We start from the raw sequence: 17,322 nt of genomic DNA, 5'->3' as shown, positions 1-17,322 counted from the left end.
AAAGCAAGCATTATAGTGAAATAGCTGTAAATCTATTTTCATTAATAAGGATAAGGAACTCAAGTTTCCCATTAAAATCTGTAAAAATGGTTCGTTCATAGGATTGCCAGCGTGTGGTTCCCTCCTAAAACTGGAACGCTCATCTTCCCATGACTGTTGTATAAGAAAAATTACTTGACAAAACGGCAACAACATCCAAAGAAGATTCACATCATGCACGCAGGCATGTAGCTGGTATAAAAGTAATCAGACCTCAACATTTTAATGTTTATGTGGAAATATGGTTGGATGAGGGAGTACTTAGTAGGATTTCACAGTTTCAGTAGTTGCAAGTATGAATCATGCTTGGCTAATTGTGCAATGTATGGTTGGTGAGGTGGGGAATCACTAATATATGTTTTGCTTGTAGATTGGGTTTGAATCAAAATTATTTTCATAATATTTCAATACACCTAGCAGGTAGCCCATGACTTCCATGATATAATCATAAAGGAAAGCAACAAAATTTGTTCTTTTTATTTTTATTTACAGACTGAGGTATAAATTAATATTACTGAAGCTCAAAAAAAAGCATGACACCCAAAATGAAAAGTTTAATTAGAAATCCGACCTTCACAGGTTTATCTTATCAAATTTCACAATAATTTATGATTATAATCCTGGTGCTGAACCATCTGCTGGGAAGTATACATATTTTACAAAATACCTATTAGATCATCAAACTGCCTTACATAATATAATACTCATTTAACCAATGCACATGTACACATGCAATGAAGTGATGTAGCGTTCTCTACTCTGTTATTATTTTCATTAAAACAATGTAACCACACAAAACATAATACAAGATAGCATGACAATTAAACAGCTGTAACTGATACACATTTTAGGTTATCAAACAGTCTCATGGCCTGACCTAAACTGATAAGCAAATACGGTAATGTGACAGCATTTCTCTGGGTTTCAACACCAAACAAATCAAAAACTATTTATTATTTCAGTTTTTGCATGATATGGTTGTCCTAGAATAGGCCCACTCCATGAGAGGCTGTAGAGGTTGAGATGTTGACTCCCAAAGAAAGTTGTCATATTTCCCGTCATATTACAGACAAATCTACAGATTTTTAAGTTATTAGGTTTCTTTTTACAGACATCTGGACATCGCAGCAGATAATGAAACCAGGAACTCACAAATGCCAAATCATGGTGGATGCCAATACCAAGCTGATGAAATGGTAAACAATAGGCCTTTGAGACTTGTACAATAAAAATAGTGCTAATAATTATAAGTATGACATTTCAGGCAAGTTGTAAATAAAATGCAATCTGTAAGAGACATTGATAACTAAACAAGCAAACTGTCGGCTAGGTGTGCTGGCCGCTTGCCAAGAGTTACTGCACCTACACATGTTACTGAAGTCTCGTTTTATATTGAAGGATAAATTGCTAATAAAAATTTACAACTGTAAATGTATAATTTAAAAAGTAAGACAATAGTGGCTCAGGTGTGGCAGGAGAAAATGTTATCAGTGTGGCAATTTGTTGTTAAATAGTTATTCATATTTGTGTACTTTGTTTTAGCTTATTTATTGTTATATTTTTAAGTAATGTAATTTTCTTATATTTTGTTACATTTCTGCGCCACATTTTTTTTCTGTTTATCCTAATAGGTAGCTGGGTGAGAATGCTTTTAGTATTGAGTTAGCCATTTATTTATTAAAGTGTTTTTACATGGGACAATAAAGTTTAATATAAATAAATTTGTTTCTTGTCAACATACAAAATAGAAGTACAGTCTGAGAGTACCAGACTGTTAAATTTGTGTTTCTGATAATAAGGTTAGTCTTTAGATATTCTTAAAAAATAAATAGACTTGATTGACTATAATTCACAATGAGGAACTGGCAAATAACATCGTTGATATTATGCCTGCACCTCTACATACTCCAATAATCATTATGGTCGGCTGAATAATTGAAGTGTTTATAATTTTTTTATTAAACTCTATACCACAGGTCAGCTACAACGTTAGGTATACTGAGTATAGACTGTTTAAATGGTGATTAGAAAAGATATTTAGAAAAGGAATGCGACATGGACCTAAGGTTAAAAGGGAGAAATGATAAACACTTGTAGTCTTCTATAAAAAAATAAAATACGGCTCGTGAGCAGTGACGAGTGAAGGAGCTGACGACAGTGCGCCAAAAGACATGAAAGCCCGTCTCCCGCTCGCTATCAATTCGCTCATCTCCCGATCTAACCAACATGCCAAACACGTTGACAGCTAAGGCGATAAGATCACAATCCAAATGGCTACTCACCCCAAAATGCCTGGCTTGTACATGTAGTTGGGTATCCGCCACGGACAACCCCCAAATTCACCTATGAGAGCATCGTGGTTTTTGTTCAGGTTAAACGTCGATGCGCGGTTATCGTTCATTTTCCTCCGCGCTGGGTTGAAGTAATTATTATTCCTATTTTCACCATTCACATCATTTATTGGTATAAAGTCTTGAGCTTTATTCACATTAGGATTAGCGTTCTCTAAGTTTTTTAAGTTCATTTTGTCTATTTCACTTTGCGTTTCCCAAATACGAAGCCACAGGCGCTTCGCGGGTCCTTCCTGCTCGGGCTGATACCACGCGACGGCGGGATCCATTCAGCCGGAGCAAGGTTCCACTATATGGAATGACACATGCTGTTGCATTTCACTTTTATTTTATCGTATGGAAAATTAACACAAAACAAAAATAAGTCACACCACATTCGGAACATGGACGACACGCGTATAGTTGATAGTTCATCTACTAGAGGGAGCCATCTTAGCAAAATACGTTTCTAGATTCTAATCAAAAAATCACTTTTACACTATAAAACAACACAGATTTGCGGAAAGTATGAATATTTGAAACACAAATTAAAAATATTATTATTAGACATACATTTTAAAGTAATTTCTAAAAATAATGCTAATTTCAATCTTTGAAGATATCGCATCAGCAGGAAACTCAGATTGAGCCATAGACAAAAACGAAATGACATGACAGTGACACAGATAACATATCAATTCAGAACACAGAATATTAATTTCTGAATAGATATTATAATTCTGAATAATGACACTAAAAATGACGAGCTAATAGTGTAACCAAATGAGATGAAAATTTCCATTTTCCATACATTTTATAGAAATGATTACAAAATAATAGAGTAGAAAAAATATTACTTATAAGCTATATATGACAAAATTATTAATGTAACATAAAAATAGGCAAGATTGGTAGTAACAAGGGCATCGAAGGGTATATTTTTATTTTAAAAAGACGATTGATTGAAGTGAACAAAACAAGGCAATCTACCGCTTTCACAGACCGCTTTGTATGAGATGGGCTTGGTGGGCTTGGATCCCTTTGCCTTTTCATATTTCATCCATATGGTTTCATGGTTCATGGTTATACTAACCTACTAATGAGCCAAACTATTTATGATGAAAAAAAATCGTTTTGGCGAATGTCAGAACCCTTAGAGAATAGATCATAAGTTCATGGAACCATTAACACAAGAAAAAAAAAATGTTCCCGCCAAAAAGACTACATGTCAAACTTTAAGGTTACCTACCTTCCTATACATTTTATAAATAAATGAGATTATTGTTTAAAAATTAAACTTTAAATAAATTTATGAATGACCACTTTTTGTACAATCTTTCGAGCATGTAGTGTACTATCAATAACTTTACGGCAAACTTTGCGTAGTAGTGCAGTAAAACGACCTAAATATTCGTTAAATTTTTACGAGTCAGTTGCTTTTGTGAATGTAAGAAAAATGTCGCAAAAAAGCATTACGTCTTTTTTCAAGATAACGCCTAAGAAATCAGTGGAAGTGAAACAGGAATCACTAGAGGTATTGTTTACAAACTCTTTACATTTCAATATCCAAGATTTGTTGTTTTGCGTCTTATAATTTAGCTTTTGATGCAGAAACTTCGACCACATAAAATTACAGAATTATAAATTTAGTTTTCCTAATGTGTATTTTTGACAATTGAAACATTGAGAAAAAATGAGCTAACAATAAGTGCACTTACATAAGAAAGTCTAATTAAAAAACCTGGGGTAATAACTCACAGTTCTCTTTTAAGGATGATTCAGAAGCCAGCAATCCAAACGAGTCTCCTGTTAAGACTGAAAAAGTAAGTTTAAATTTGAATTTACAATCTGGTTTGCATGTTAATGGCAAATCTATAAACACTACACAATTGAATTACAATAATTCAACTAAAGAAGTCACATATTTTATGCAGAGTTATTAATACAACCTATTCTATTTAAAACCTGTACAAAATTAAAAAAAATATATATAAAAATTTTCTACCAGGTTACCAAAGACCAAACAAAGACAGCAAGTTAGGTAATGCACATGTAACACCTCTGGGGTTGCAGCTGTTCATAAGCTGCAGTGACCACTTTCCATCAGGTGTGCTACATACCTAATTGCATTCTTGTAATCATAAAAAAATATACATTGTATTTTTCAATATTGATAATATTAATTATTTTCTGTGATTCTTGATAGAGATCCTCAAAACGACAAAGGTTAGATAGCAGTGATGAAGACATAACTCCGACATCACCTAAGATACAAACAAATTCAGAAAAGGTACAATATTGGTTTAAATATTCTAATTCCTGTGCTAAATCATTCAGTCCAATCCAGTTTATTTTAACTAATTAAACCGGTTGTATATACCGTTTCTCTAATGATAACTAAAGTTTGGTCAAATAAATAAATTATTGATAATAGAAAAAGAAAGCCAAGCGGCAGAGGATAGACAGCTCCGGCAGTGAGACAGAGCTGACGGAACAGAGACCGGAGGAGAACTTGGTCACAATAAGGAGCAACGGGACTGTGAAGACGTACGGTTCTCCTAGAAGTAAGAGAGCAAAGGAGTCTCCCATAAAAGGTAAAGTTGTCTTCATAGATTACATAATTGTATATATACATATATTTTTTAATAATAATATTTTTTCTTTTATATTTCAAATTGATGTGCCTTCTTTTGCTTTATTTCTATTTCATACACAATGCCAGCCAAATTATAATTAATTTATAAAATAAAAATTTTATATTCTACTTTTTAGCAGAGTCCCCTAAATCTGAAGTGAAGGTAAAAGAAGAGAAAGCGACTCCGGAGACAAAGAAGCAGAAGAAGAGTCCTGTACAAAAGTCTCCAAAAACTGAGAAAAAGAGTAAAAAGTCTACAAATCCTGTGCAAAATGGAGTCAGTAATGACAGCGAAGTTATAACTCCACCTAAGGTCAAAGAAGAGAAGCTATCTCCTAAGTGTGAGAAGGATAGTGAAAAGGACAAAGGTATTAAGAGTGAGAAGGACAGCAAGGAAAACAAGGATAGTGAGAGTGACAAGGACAGCAAGAATGAGAGTGTAGAAGATAAAGCTAAGGTAGTGAATGCAGGGAAAGTTGAAGGTAGGTTTTGTATGGAATGTTTCACTACTTGAAATAAACATTTACAGCACTTGAGCAATCTGAATAATGTTTAATAGGAGAATTTTGGCACTAGAATGTATTTTCATATCATAGAAAATATGTTCAGTTTCAATTTTTATTGCTCATTAGCATATGCTTTATATTGACTTTGTTATATCAATTACTAAAATATATTATATCAAAAAGAATAACCATGGTAAAAGTTTTTCTGGCATGATAGTGACAAACACTGTTTATTATGAGTTTCTATTGATATTTCAGCAGCGGTTCTATATAATGGTATAATATTGTCAGAAACGGAGTACAACCCAGCCAAGCCGAAGTACCACCCCGTGGACGACGCGTGCTGGTCCGCCGGGCAGCCGGTGCCGTACCTGGCGCTGGCGCGGACGCTGGAGGCCATCGAGGGCACCTCCGCCAGGCTCAGGATGATAGAGATCCTGGCCAACTACCTGCGCTCCGTCATGGTGCTAACCCCGGAAGACTTGCTGCCCAGCGTCTACATGTGCTTGAACCAGCTGGCCCCCGCGCATCTCAGTGTGGAGTTGGGTGAGTTGATGATAGAGCTCCTCACCATCTACTTATGATGTTAAATTAATGAGGGCTAACGCTATATTTCTGCGCACAACAGAAACGTCCAAATTTTGTTTAAAAATTAACTTTTCGTAACACCAGCGCCACTAGCGTAGAATTCTGATGTTAGCTCATTTCTGGATTGACACTGCAAACACGTATTTTCAGACTATGTTTAAATATGTAAAAAGATTTATTCCAAGTAGATTTTTTTTTATTGATTACACATAAATATTTATTTCCCTTTCAAATTCGGTATTTTTTATTTGGCACTGATATTTTATTTAAAACTAAGTTTATACTTTCAAAGCGTAGGTACACCCCAGTCTTGTAAACCCCATATATAATGTTGGCACCCCAGGCATAGCAGAGACGTACCTGATGAAAGCCGTAGGGCAGGCGACCGGGCGCTCGCTGGCGCAGATGAAGGCGGCGACGCAGCGCGCGGGCGACCTGGGCGCGGCCGCGCAGCACGCGCGCGCCGCACAGCGTATGCTGCACCGCGCGCCGCCGCTCACCGCGCGCCGCGTGTTCGCGCAGCTCAAGCTCATCGCCGGCACCACGGGTGGGTGAGGTGTCGGACCTCGTATTTATAGTTATATATTCAATCGTAAACGTGTTGTGTATCTGTGTGTCTTATATAGTTTTTGCGTTTTGCATCTGCTAGGTAGTGGTCGTCGAAATGCTAGCAAGTGCTCAGGCGTAAAATGTTCCTTTCGCAGAATGCTTGCAAAAAAAGTAAACAAAATGTCACAACATGGAATAGAAATCATTTATTAAGTTTTATCCAAAAATAATTTGTTTCTAACTGAAAATATCTTGAATGATGTTTGAATTTTTCAGATAATCTACAGTCCACATACTCATGTTAGTATTACTTATAGCTAGTGAAATCAATGAATAATGTACGCTTCTAGGTACGGCTATTTATATTATGAGCCCATTATGTGGCCACGGTTTTACCTGAGCGAAATCGGGATGGGGCATGGGGTATTGAATATTGTTAATTCCAGGTCCGTCGTCAGTGAACAAGAAGATCTCCATAATCCAAAGCCTGTATGTGGCCTGTCGCCAGTCCGAGGCCAAGTACCTCATACGGTCGCTGGAAGGGAAGCTCCGCATCGGGCTCGCGGAGCAGTCGGTGCTGCAGGCTTTAGCGTTAGCCTCGACTATGACGCCGCCGGCTTTGAATGGCGAGGAACGAATATTGGACGCTTCTAAAGGACTGACGCCGGAAGAATTTAAGGTTAGTGTTGGATTTGCAAATTTTTCTTGATCTTGATTTTTTTATATCATTTTTCCTTCTTTCTTATAATCAGTCAGGTCGTAAGTCTATAACGCTGTAACAGGTCGTAATGATGTGAACCTCAGTTTCAACAAAAAAAGAAATGTAGAAGATTGTGCTATTACTGTAATTGTGGTTCTAAAAACACATCTACCGAAGGCTATTCTAAGGAGAAACCATACAGTATTGTCTAGGTTGAATCTTTTAAATAATTCAAACAGATATACAAAAATTGTGCCTATGCATAAAAATAGGGAAGGGATTATCAAGTTATGTCATATATGTATACACCAGAGTCGCGTGGAGGAGAACGCTATATTGATAAAGACGACATACTGCGAGTGCCCGAACCTGGAGCTGGTGCTGCCCGCGCTGGCGAGCGGCGGCGCGCGCGCGCTGACGTCAGACCGGCGCTGCGCGCTGGCGCCGGGCGCGCCGCTGCGGCCCATGCTGGCGCTGCCCGCGCGCGGCGTCGCCGACGTCTTCCACAGGTCGGATAATCAATCGATTATATACACATTTTCACACTCCATTATAGTAGTGTTGTTTGGGGCTGTTGATTTTTTAAAATGGACGCTTTAGTAGTTACACTGTGAAAGCGGAACAGACAGGCTTTCGCATTTCAATAACTACTACCCAACGTATGATGCAGGGTTTTTTGCCAATGCCAAAAGAAAGGAAAAAACTTATATTCATTCACGCCCTACCTTTATAGACCACACTAATAGTATACATATGTATATGCGGTTCAGGTTCGAAGGCGCAGAATTCACGTGCGAATGGAAATACGACGGCGAACGCGCGCAGATCCACGTTCCGGGTGATGATAAGCCGGACCTGGACAACGCCAGGATCTTCAGCCGGAACCAAGAGAACAACACTAGGTAACCGCCCAAAATATTAATCTTCTTCATTTTTTCGAGTATTTTATTACTAACACTGGTGTCAGATTTTATTCAAGTCATCTAAGACATCTGACATGACTTTTTCGACTACCTGCCAACGGTGGCAAATAGTCGCATGCACACTAGTAAACTCAAACTGTCAACTGCAGATTTCCTCACGATGTTTTCCTTCACCAGAAGCAGGTTGTGGTCGATGAAAACAGAAATTAAATTGATATACTAACTTATGTGACGACTTGAACCTGGGACCTTTCGATCACAGGCAGTCTTATCAGCACTCTTAACCACTGGAAAACCACCGCTTCACGTATATAATCAAATGTACCCCGAATGTGCAAATGTGCTCCCGCCCTAAAATAGTGAATATAATATATCTAGCATTTGTTTCGCGATAATGTTTAGCCAGCATACAATTCATACTTTCATACTAATATTATAAATGCGAAAGTGTATTTGTCTGGTCCTCTTTCACGGCAAAAACCGCTGGACCTATTTTGATGAAATATTGTAGCAAATACCCGGACGTCCTCCGGCGGCTGCCGTCGCTGCTGAAGGAGAGCGTGCGCAGCTGCGTGCTGGACTGCGAGGCCGTGGCCTACGACGTGGACAAAAAGCAGATACTGCCCTTTCAGGTGTTGTATTTGTATACTTTGCTTTTGGGAATTTCGGGATAAAAAGAATACCGTTTGTTGTAGCCGGATACTTTTAGTTCAGAAGTTCATAGTTTATTTTGCTGAAATAGGTAGTTCTCAATGTTACGGATAGATGGCGCTAATGGTTAGTGTGACAAGACTGGATCGCGGTGTCGATATTCGCAGGATTGACTAAATCATTTAATTTTATTAATGAAATATAGTTTAGCATAGTTAATTCTTAATTTATATTGATCTTTTAAATATATCAACCATCCTCGCCCCAGATCCTGTCGACCCGCAAGCGCAAGGACGTCAAAGAATCAGAGATTAAAGTGCGCGTGTGCGTGTTCGTGTTCGACCTCCTGTACCTCAACGGGGCGCCGCTCGTGCGCGCGCCGCTGCGGGAGCGCCGCGCGCTGCTGAGGGAACACTTCAATGAAGTGCCCGGTGAGTGTGTGTTCGTGTTCCACCTGCTGTACCTCAACGGGGCGCTGCTGAGGGAACACTTCAATGAAGTGCCCGGTGAGTGTGTGTTCGTGTTCCACCTGCTGTACCTCAACGGGGCGCTGCTGAGGGAACACTTCAATGAAGTGCCCGGTGAGTGTGTGTTCGTGTTCCACCTGCTGTACCTCAACGGGGCGCTGCTGAGGGAACACTTCAATGAAGTGCCCGGTGAGTGTGTGTTCGTGTTCCACCTGCTGTACCTCAACGGGGCGCTGCTGAGGGAACACTTCAATGAAGTGCCCGGTGAGTGTGTGTTCGTGTTCCACCTGCTGTACCTCAACGGGGCGCTGCTGAGGGAACACTTCAATGAAGTGCCCGGTGAGTGTGTGTTCGTGTTCCACCTGCTGTACCTCAACGGGGCGCTGCTGAGGGAACACTTCAATGAAGTGCCCGGTGAGTGTGTGTTCGTGTTCCAACTGCTGTACCTCAACGGGGCGCTGCTGAGGGAACACTTCAATGAAGTGCCCGGTGAGTGTGTGTTCGTGTTCCACCTGCTGTACCTCAACGGGGCGCTGCTGAGGGAACACTTCAATGAAGTGCCCGGTGAGTGTGTGTTCGTGTTCCACCTGCTGTACCTCAACGGGGCGCTGCTGAGGGAACACTTCAATGAAGTGCCCGGTGAGTGTGTGTTCGTGTTCCACCTGCTGTACCTCAACGGGGCGCTGCTGAGGGAACACTTCAATGAAGTGCCCGGTGAGTGTGTGTTCGTGTTCCACCTGCTGTACCTCAACGGGGCGCTGCTGAGGGAACACTTCAATGAAGTGCCCGGTGAGTGTGTGTTCGTGTTCCACCTGCTGTACCTCAACGGGGCGCTGCTGAGGGAACACTTCCATGAAGTGCCCGGTGAGTGTGTGTTCGTGTTCCACCTGCTGTGCCTCAACGGGGCGCTGCTGAGGGAACACTTCAATGAAGTGCCCGGTGAGTGTGTGTTCGTGTTCCACCTGCTGTACCTCAACGGGGCGCTGCTGAGGGAACACTTCAATGAAGTGCCCGGTGAGTGTGTGTTCGTGTTCCACCTGCTGTACCTCAACATGGCGCTGCTGAGGGAACACTTCAATGAAGTGCCCGGTGAGTATGTGTTCGTGTTCCGCCTGCTGTACCTCAACGGGGCGCTGCTCTTGAAGCGAAGTGCCCGATATAAATGAAAAAAACAAAAAAGTGCATTGAAACAGGAGAATTATTTACGCATTTAAATAATCTCCCTTTTTTTATTATTAATTGTTCCAATCTCGAACTATTTAATATTTGAATGTATTTCCACCAGGCGAATGGCAGTTCGCGACGAGCAAGGACTGCAGCAGCGTGGACGAGGTGCAGCAGTTCCTGGAGGAGGCCGTGAAGGGCTCGTGCGAGGGGCTCATGATCAAGATGCTGACCGGAGATGACGCTCGGTACGACATCGCCCGCCGGTCGCACAACTGGCTGAAGGTACTTGATCAAGGGAATCTTGTTCTTTCTCATCTTTACATATTTCCAATTTCGTTCGGGGTTGTGACGCCCTAAAGCCTCGGTTCTGTTTGACATGTCTACTCTCTTTGAGAATGCTATTGTTGACTATCAGCTGTAAAGGCTGAATATGATATGGTCCTTTTTTAGGGCAGGACCACATGCCTAGTCACTTCGAATAAATTAATGTTAACAAATAGATTATCAGTTTTTCATCACTACATAGCATAAAATAATATCACATCCCGTCTGTGTTTAGATCTTCATAATTACACAACAGATTTTGATGTAGGTTTCTTAATGAATAGAGAGATTCAAAAGGAAGATTTATCTTAATAATTGTTGTGGTTTTACCCGGGCGAGGCCGGCAGCTGCGCTAGCTAATGATGCCACAACTCGCCGACAGCTCAAGAAGGACTACCTAGAGGGCGTAGGCGACACCATCGACGCGGTGGTGATCGGCGGCTACTGGGGCAAGGGCCGGCGCCGCGGCGTGTGGGGCGGGTTCCTGCTGGCCTGCCGCGACCCCGCCTCCGACCAGCTGCAGGCGCTGTGTCGCCTCGGCTGCGGCTTCAGCGACCCGCTGCTGCTGGAGCTCAGCCGCAAGCTGCAGCCACATATCATTGACGGGCCCCGGAATTATTATAGGTAAATAAATGGATTATTATTGTCCACCAATATTAGATTGGGTCGTGTCTCTTTTATTAAAGAGGAACAATATGGTACACTAGTTGTTTACCTGCGAATTCATCAGTGCGGACTGAATTCTGACAGACTATTTATATTTATTGCATTCCAGGTTACTAAATTTTAGAACCAATGTTTTTAAATCTTGCAATCGTTCATCTCCCATTTGAGTCTTTTTGAAAAAAGTAGGCTATGTTTGTTTGTTTGTTTGTTTGTAACAGGTTCGACCCGTCGGTGTCGCCGGACGTGTGGTTCGCGGCGTCGCGGGTGTGGGAGCTGCGCTGCGCGGACCTGTCGCTGTCGGCCGCGCACCGCGCCGCCGCGGGCGCGCTGGCGCCCGACAAAGGGATTTCTCTCAGATTCCCCAGGTATTTATGTTATTCCTGTATGTTCATCAGACAGTTTTTCAGTTGTTTACATTGTTGCCCTAATGTATTTACGTTGTTCCCGTAAGTTTCTCTAATAGATACTTACAATTTATCCTACATTGATATTGTGTAACTATTATGATAAACTTCTATGTGAAACTTATTTCCCGCTCAACAATTGGGGGCTCCAAACTATATAAAAAACTTTTTTTGTGTTTTCCATCATTTTTGATAAACCATTTTTGTTTAGATATTACTACAATAGAGGCTACATTTTTTTATCAAACACAAAACTGTAAAAATATATTTTCTTCTCAAAATTACCTAAATTCTTCTTTGTTTTCCGATAGCATTTAACACGAGAACAAATCTAATCAAGTCTCATAAACAGGCTACCTCGATGACTTCATTTGCGGCTGCCATTAATAAAAATAGTTTAGTTATTTGTAAAGTATGGAAAGTTATTAAAAAAAAAACTCATATTTGTTTCAGATTCGTGCGTGAACGCGAAGATAAAACCCCGGAGGAGGCCACCACGGCGCAGCAGATCGTGGACATGTATCTCTCGCAAGACCAGGTCAAGAACACCGCGGGCAACAAACTGGACTACGACGACTTCTACTGATCAGCCAACTCCAGAACTGTGTGTATTGATAGAAATTACTATGATCTACCCACAAAATAGGAATAGGTAATGTTAAAATGTGATGTCATTGTCATGAACCATTGACAGGCCTATCGACAACAGTTAGTAGCTATTTCGGAGCACTACTATTGGTAAATAACGATTACTGATAGTAACGAACCGTGATTACGATAAGACTAGGTATCGATAGTATACTTCTTTATTAATAGAATTGAATCAAAACCGGCTATCAATAGTATCGATATTATTGTTTTTCTCATACTATCGAACGGCAACACTAATATCATTATCATACATCGGAGTCTATTGTGGTCACAGTAGATAACATTATAAATCATAAGAGATTTTCAAAAGCATGTAATTTACTGACTGAAATCCACTGCCACGGTGGTGGCAGGTGGTGGTGGTGGTGGTGTGCCAAAAGGCATGTAAAGCTGACTATATTGGCAATCATCAAGGCTTACATCCATCCTTACGATGTTTTGCATTTACATTAATAGCTAGATAAGACGAATACAAATCGTTAGGTTACAGCGTGGGTTAGCTGGGTCATACCATTACAATTTATGTATGTTTAATGTGGGACAGAAAACAGTTTTCATTTTCACAATTCATTTATTTCAAGACAGTCTTAATCTACATGTAAATATTACGTCACAGTTTATTATTCTTAAAGCTATTTGATTCCTCACATTCAGATATTATGTCAAATATTTATTAAAAGTTAAAATTTTCTACATTATGTAAATCTATTTGGGTTGTAGGCCGTCACGCACGTGTCTGTACCATGGAGAATTGATGTCAAAGCATTGTTTTTATTATTATACTATTTTCTTCACATTAGCTTTATAAATGGACCATAAACAAACCGCAGAAATAAAATAAAGCCATTTGGCCATAAAATTGAGGGTATCAATTACGAGCAGGACTCGCACGAAAATGCATTAAACCAACAAAATTGCAGGCTAACTCACTAATTTCAATTAATTTGGCCTTTTCTTATAACAATATTTGATCTGGACAACTTTATTTGTTGGAAAACTTAATTTTAAAAAACACGTAATAAGATCTCGATGTACTACAATTCCACATTTTCAATGTAACAGATATGTACAGTTTTAAGTAATTAATTGTATTAAGATTAAAATTGGAATAAATGCAAAGTTATATCCACCCTGTGTCCTCTCTAATAAATTATTATTTTTTATGAAAATAAAGCATTTTTGACGACGAGATTGTATAATTTTGGGATTCGAAAGAGATTCACTATTTTCATCCAATAATTATTGTCTAAGGAACACGACATACGACTAATACTCATTACTTTTGGATAGGAATCGTCTTTACAAAAATATAATGGTAAAACTTAACTACTAGATTACAAATGTTAGAATGGTAGCGAGACTTTACGAACCATCGTTGCTAGACTTAATTTTATAACAGCAAAAGTAATTTGTTAAATATGCCTTTTTTTAAAATTGAGCTTATTACATGACGATTTTGTAAAAAATATCGTTATAATAACTATGGTGGCTACATTTTTCTCTGTAATGTTGTTTTTTTTTTTGTTATTTGCTGCAATCATTCGATATTCTCAAAATCGTCCTATATTACGTGTAAATCAAAACGGGAGATCAACAAAAAGCAGAATGTCAGCAGCTACTCTGGGTGTATATTGCAAGTGCCCGCGAGCCGCCCACGCACGGTGTGGACATACTTCTTTATTTATCAATTTAGGTTCACACAACACACATTTGTTACAAATAACTTTATATCAATGCGGGTAGAAAGTGCATCCACCACCAAATTGCAAAAAAATAAAGTCTTATTCAGTCTCATTGCGCCCGCGGCGTTGTTCAAAGCGAAGTTGTATTATTTACCACATATTGTTGTTGCTATAAAATAAATGCAAGACCTGACCGAAAATTGCGGAACAGTAATATATAATTCATAAAAAGAATTGGGAAAATAAATTTATAACCTATGGCAATCTTGAAAGTTCATAAAAATGTTTACACATGTGTTTCTTTTATCAAATTACAGTAAGAAGTGAGTTTTCTTTCATAGATATGTTAACTTGTTTTGTTAGCGCATTTTAGTAATGAAAAATAACAAAAATATGTACACATCACGGCGTTAAAAAATCATCACAATATTTTTTTTATTATATATGCATTATTTAGTTTTAACTTAAGATATATGCCAGGAACTTTAAAAATCCAATAAATTTAAAAATACTTTCGCTTAATATGGCACAAGGTTGTGATTTGAGCATTTAGGATTATAATAACAATTTCGAGTCCTTACATATTCGACAACTAGAGACCGCGCCACGTAGATGGTGCCACAGTCGCCGACAATAACGTGGCCAATATTATTGATAGTCCCGCACATTTACTGCCGCGGGACTACTTTCATGGCGCGGAGTCTGACACTTAGGTAAAATTAAGTAAATAATTATATACTAATGTTCAGATCATCACAAGATATGTACAAAAATCAGAGATTCATCATCGCGTACATTACATTGTTATAAAAATATGTCACTAACCTGTAAATCAATGTACTGACAACAATATTGCTTATTAAAGTAGCAAGTATTGCGACTCATGAAGGATACAGGACTTTGCATTTTGTGATTAAAATATTTTTCAACAGAAACGTAAATTATAGTAAAGCGGAAAATATAGTACGTAAAATATTTAGAAAATTAAATAGTTGAGAAAAAAATACATAGATATTAAAACTTGCAGTATAATAAAGTGTAAAATGGAATATTTATTTAGTGCACTCGATTACTGTTTTGTTTAAATCAGTTAAATTAATCACAATGCTTAGTCCAAAAACCCAACTGGAAATCCGTCAAAATTAAAAATATAAATAGGCTACGAACTAAAGTTAAACCAAGATGACAAGGCAAGTGCGGCCGCTGGTCAGAGTAGGGCTCACAGGGCGCCACAGCCGCAGCGCTCACAGCAGCGCCGCGCGCTCGGCCGGCGCTGGCGAGCCCGCGCCGCTCGCCAGCAAGTTGGCGCGCTCCTGGCACTAATCATATTATACACATGGTTTCTTTTAAACACAGTTTGTATGAAACATATGATATTATTAAATCACTTAGGGGCTTGTTTCACCGCTAGCTGTTAAAGTGTCCACCTACACGTAACATAGCACGATAAAAAAAATGTCTCACGAGTGTTGGATAGGGCTAACTGACAAATAACTTCAGACAGATTCATCTAGCAGTTAGTCAATCTGTCAGATTACACTATGATATTTTATCAAGAACTGAAAACTAGCAAGGAAAATTATTATTTCCAGAATCATTTTCGATTGAAAATAATGTGCGATACAGCGATAGGCTAGAAGTTCTGTCTGTGAATTAATGATAATATCAAGTGTCCACACTTGCTGACCGCGCGACCTGCGACCTTGACAGACAAAATGCCAGACGCTATTTATTATTACATTGCGGGAAACAAAACCAGTCGTGATTAGTTTCATTCTAAGTCAATCAAATATAATAGTTAAGAATCAATACAATTCTTTATATCCAGACTACATTGCATGGAAATAAAGCTTGATTCTTGGAACATGGACAACTAACTAGCATAATTAAACGTTAAAAACATTCGGGCAACTCAAAAGGATCGGTATAGCAAATAAAGAAGCATAGAAAAAGGTATCTAGGTATTTCGGGAACATCTTTAATAGTGTGGTCACCATAAAACCCAATCAGATACATTTTCCAAATGTCAAAAACAACAATTTAATCACAAAACAATTTTACTTTAATGAGAATTAAAAAATAAATGATTGGGTTTAATTAAGTGAATTATTGAAACGGAAGGATGATAATATAAAGGTGTTATATACACAGTGTTACCTCTGCGGGCGCGCTCTGCTGCGGGTTGTACATGCTCTCGTACACGGGGTTCGCGAAGTGGTTGCCGCCGTTCTGAATGCAGATACAGAATCACGGCTTTATGACTTACGTTCTAAATACCTTTATGTTATCCACTTATTTTTATAAAAAACTTTCCATGGGAACTTTTCAGTGATGAAGGCAACCCTATGTCGTATATAATTTTCACATTAAGTCATTATGCTTTACCAAATAGACAGATTATACTTCCAATTCTATCTAGAAGTACAAGAAGACATGTTAAGCAACAAACAAACACACTTTCGCATTACATAATAATAATTTATTTAATCGTATGCGTACCTATTAAACATACATAAATGAATAAAATATTAAAAAAGAAACGAACCGAATGCGTGATGGAGGGCGGTCGCGGCTCGGGCTCGTCCTCGCCGGCCAGGTACATGGGGTTGGAGATCTCCACGTTGTCGGCGAGTCGCTCGTGCGCGAACGAGCGACGCGAGCGCGCGCGGCGCAGCGCAGCCAGCGCCAGCGCCGCCAGCGCCAGCGCCGCGCCCGCCGCCGCCCACGCGTGCGCCGCGCCCGCGCCCTCGTCCGCGGGCGCCGTCCGGCAGTACACCGCGCCCGGTGACTGCGGTGAGCTGGCTGCGGTGAGCGGAAGACACACTGGTTTGTATCAGACCATTCTTATATTGACCACTAAAATAATTCGCAAAAGTAATAATCAACTTGTTTACACTGCTCGATCGATCCTCATCTATAAACTATATAATATGACCAAATTAGAATTAGATTTTCATGTGTAAGACTCCGAAATTATTTAGTAGAAAAAAAGGAACTTTTTTACTATTTTTTTATTATTTTATTCATAATTTTTACTTTT

The 17,322-nt window shown here is 39.3% G+C and overlaps 3 protein-coding genes across 11 annotated transcripts in view; 1 reads left to right on the top strand and 2 right to left on the bottom strand.

Annotated features, from left to right (window-relative positions):
• The window catches only part of LOC128679989 (non-canonical poly(A) RNA polymerase protein Trf4-1-like), a 29,198-nt gene extending 26,185 nt beyond the window's left edge, over positions 1-3,013 (bottom strand). Inside the window, exon 1 of the mRNA XM_053762575.1 lies at positions 2,322-3,013. Within this exon, the coding sequence (XP_053618550.1) occupies positions 2,322-2,659 (338 nt within the window). The 5' untranslated portion in view covers positions 2,660-3,013. The remainder of the gene's footprint in view (positions 1-2,321) is intronic.
• Positions 3,014-3,576: 563 nt separating this feature from the next.
• On the top strand, positions 3,577-13,786 carry DNAlig1 (DNA ligase 1). Of its 3 annotated transcripts, none has more exons than XM_053762569.2 (16): positions 3,577-3,903; positions 4,142-4,192; positions 4,576-4,659; positions 4,804-4,963; positions 5,145-5,486; positions 5,802-6,056; positions 6,442-6,645; positions 7,094-7,326; positions 7,660-7,856; positions 8,118-8,249; positions 8,782-8,902; positions 9,190-9,352; positions 10,674-10,837; positions 11,262-11,503; positions 11,764-11,910; positions 12,403-13,786. In XM_053762569.2, exons 1-16 carry the CDS (start codon positions 3,685-3,687, stop codon positions 12,533-12,535), a joined length of 2,847 nt encoding a protein of 948 aa, XP_053618544.1. In that variant the 5' UTR covers positions 3,577-3,684; the 3' UTR covers positions 12,536-13,786. The 3 variants fall into 3 exon arrangements, with proteins under 3 accessions (XP_053618544.1, XP_053618545.1, XP_053618543.1); XM_053762568.2 differs by having other exon boundaries at positions 3,578-3,903; positions 5,142-5,486; XM_053762570.2 differs by lacking the exon at positions 4,576-4,659 and having other exon boundaries at positions 5,142-5,486.
• Positions 13,152-17,322, bottom strand: part of LRP1 (LDL receptor protein 1) — a 69,945-nt gene continuing 65,774 nt past the window's right edge. For 5 of the 7 annotated variants that reach the window (XM_053762560.1, XM_053762561.1, XM_053762564.1 and 2 more), the window contains exons 89-91: positions 16,828-17,105; positions 16,440-16,511; positions 13,152-15,601 (exon numbers count right to left, since the gene is read on the bottom strand). In XM_053762560.1, coding sequence (XP_053618535.1) covers positions 15,527-15,601; positions 16,440-16,511; positions 16,828-17,105 — 425 coding nt within the window. In that variant the 3' untranslated portion in view covers positions 13,152-15,526. The remainder of the gene's footprint in view (positions 15,602-16,439; positions 16,512-16,827; positions 17,106-17,322) is intronic. The other 2 variants (XM_053762563.2, XM_053762565.1) reach the window with 2 other exon arrangements.

The sequence above is a fragment of the Plodia interpunctella genome, chromosome 22 (genome assembly GCF_027563975.2).
Source record: "Plodia interpunctella isolate USDA-ARS_2022_Savannah chromosome 22, ilPloInte3.2, whole genome shotgun sequence".
Classification (NCBI taxonomy): Eukaryota; Metazoa; Arthropoda; class Insecta; order Lepidoptera; family Pyralidae; genus Plodia; species Plodia interpunctella.
The sequence above is the reverse complement of the archived record's forward strand: the minus strand, read 5'-3'. Positions and strand labels throughout refer to the sequence as shown.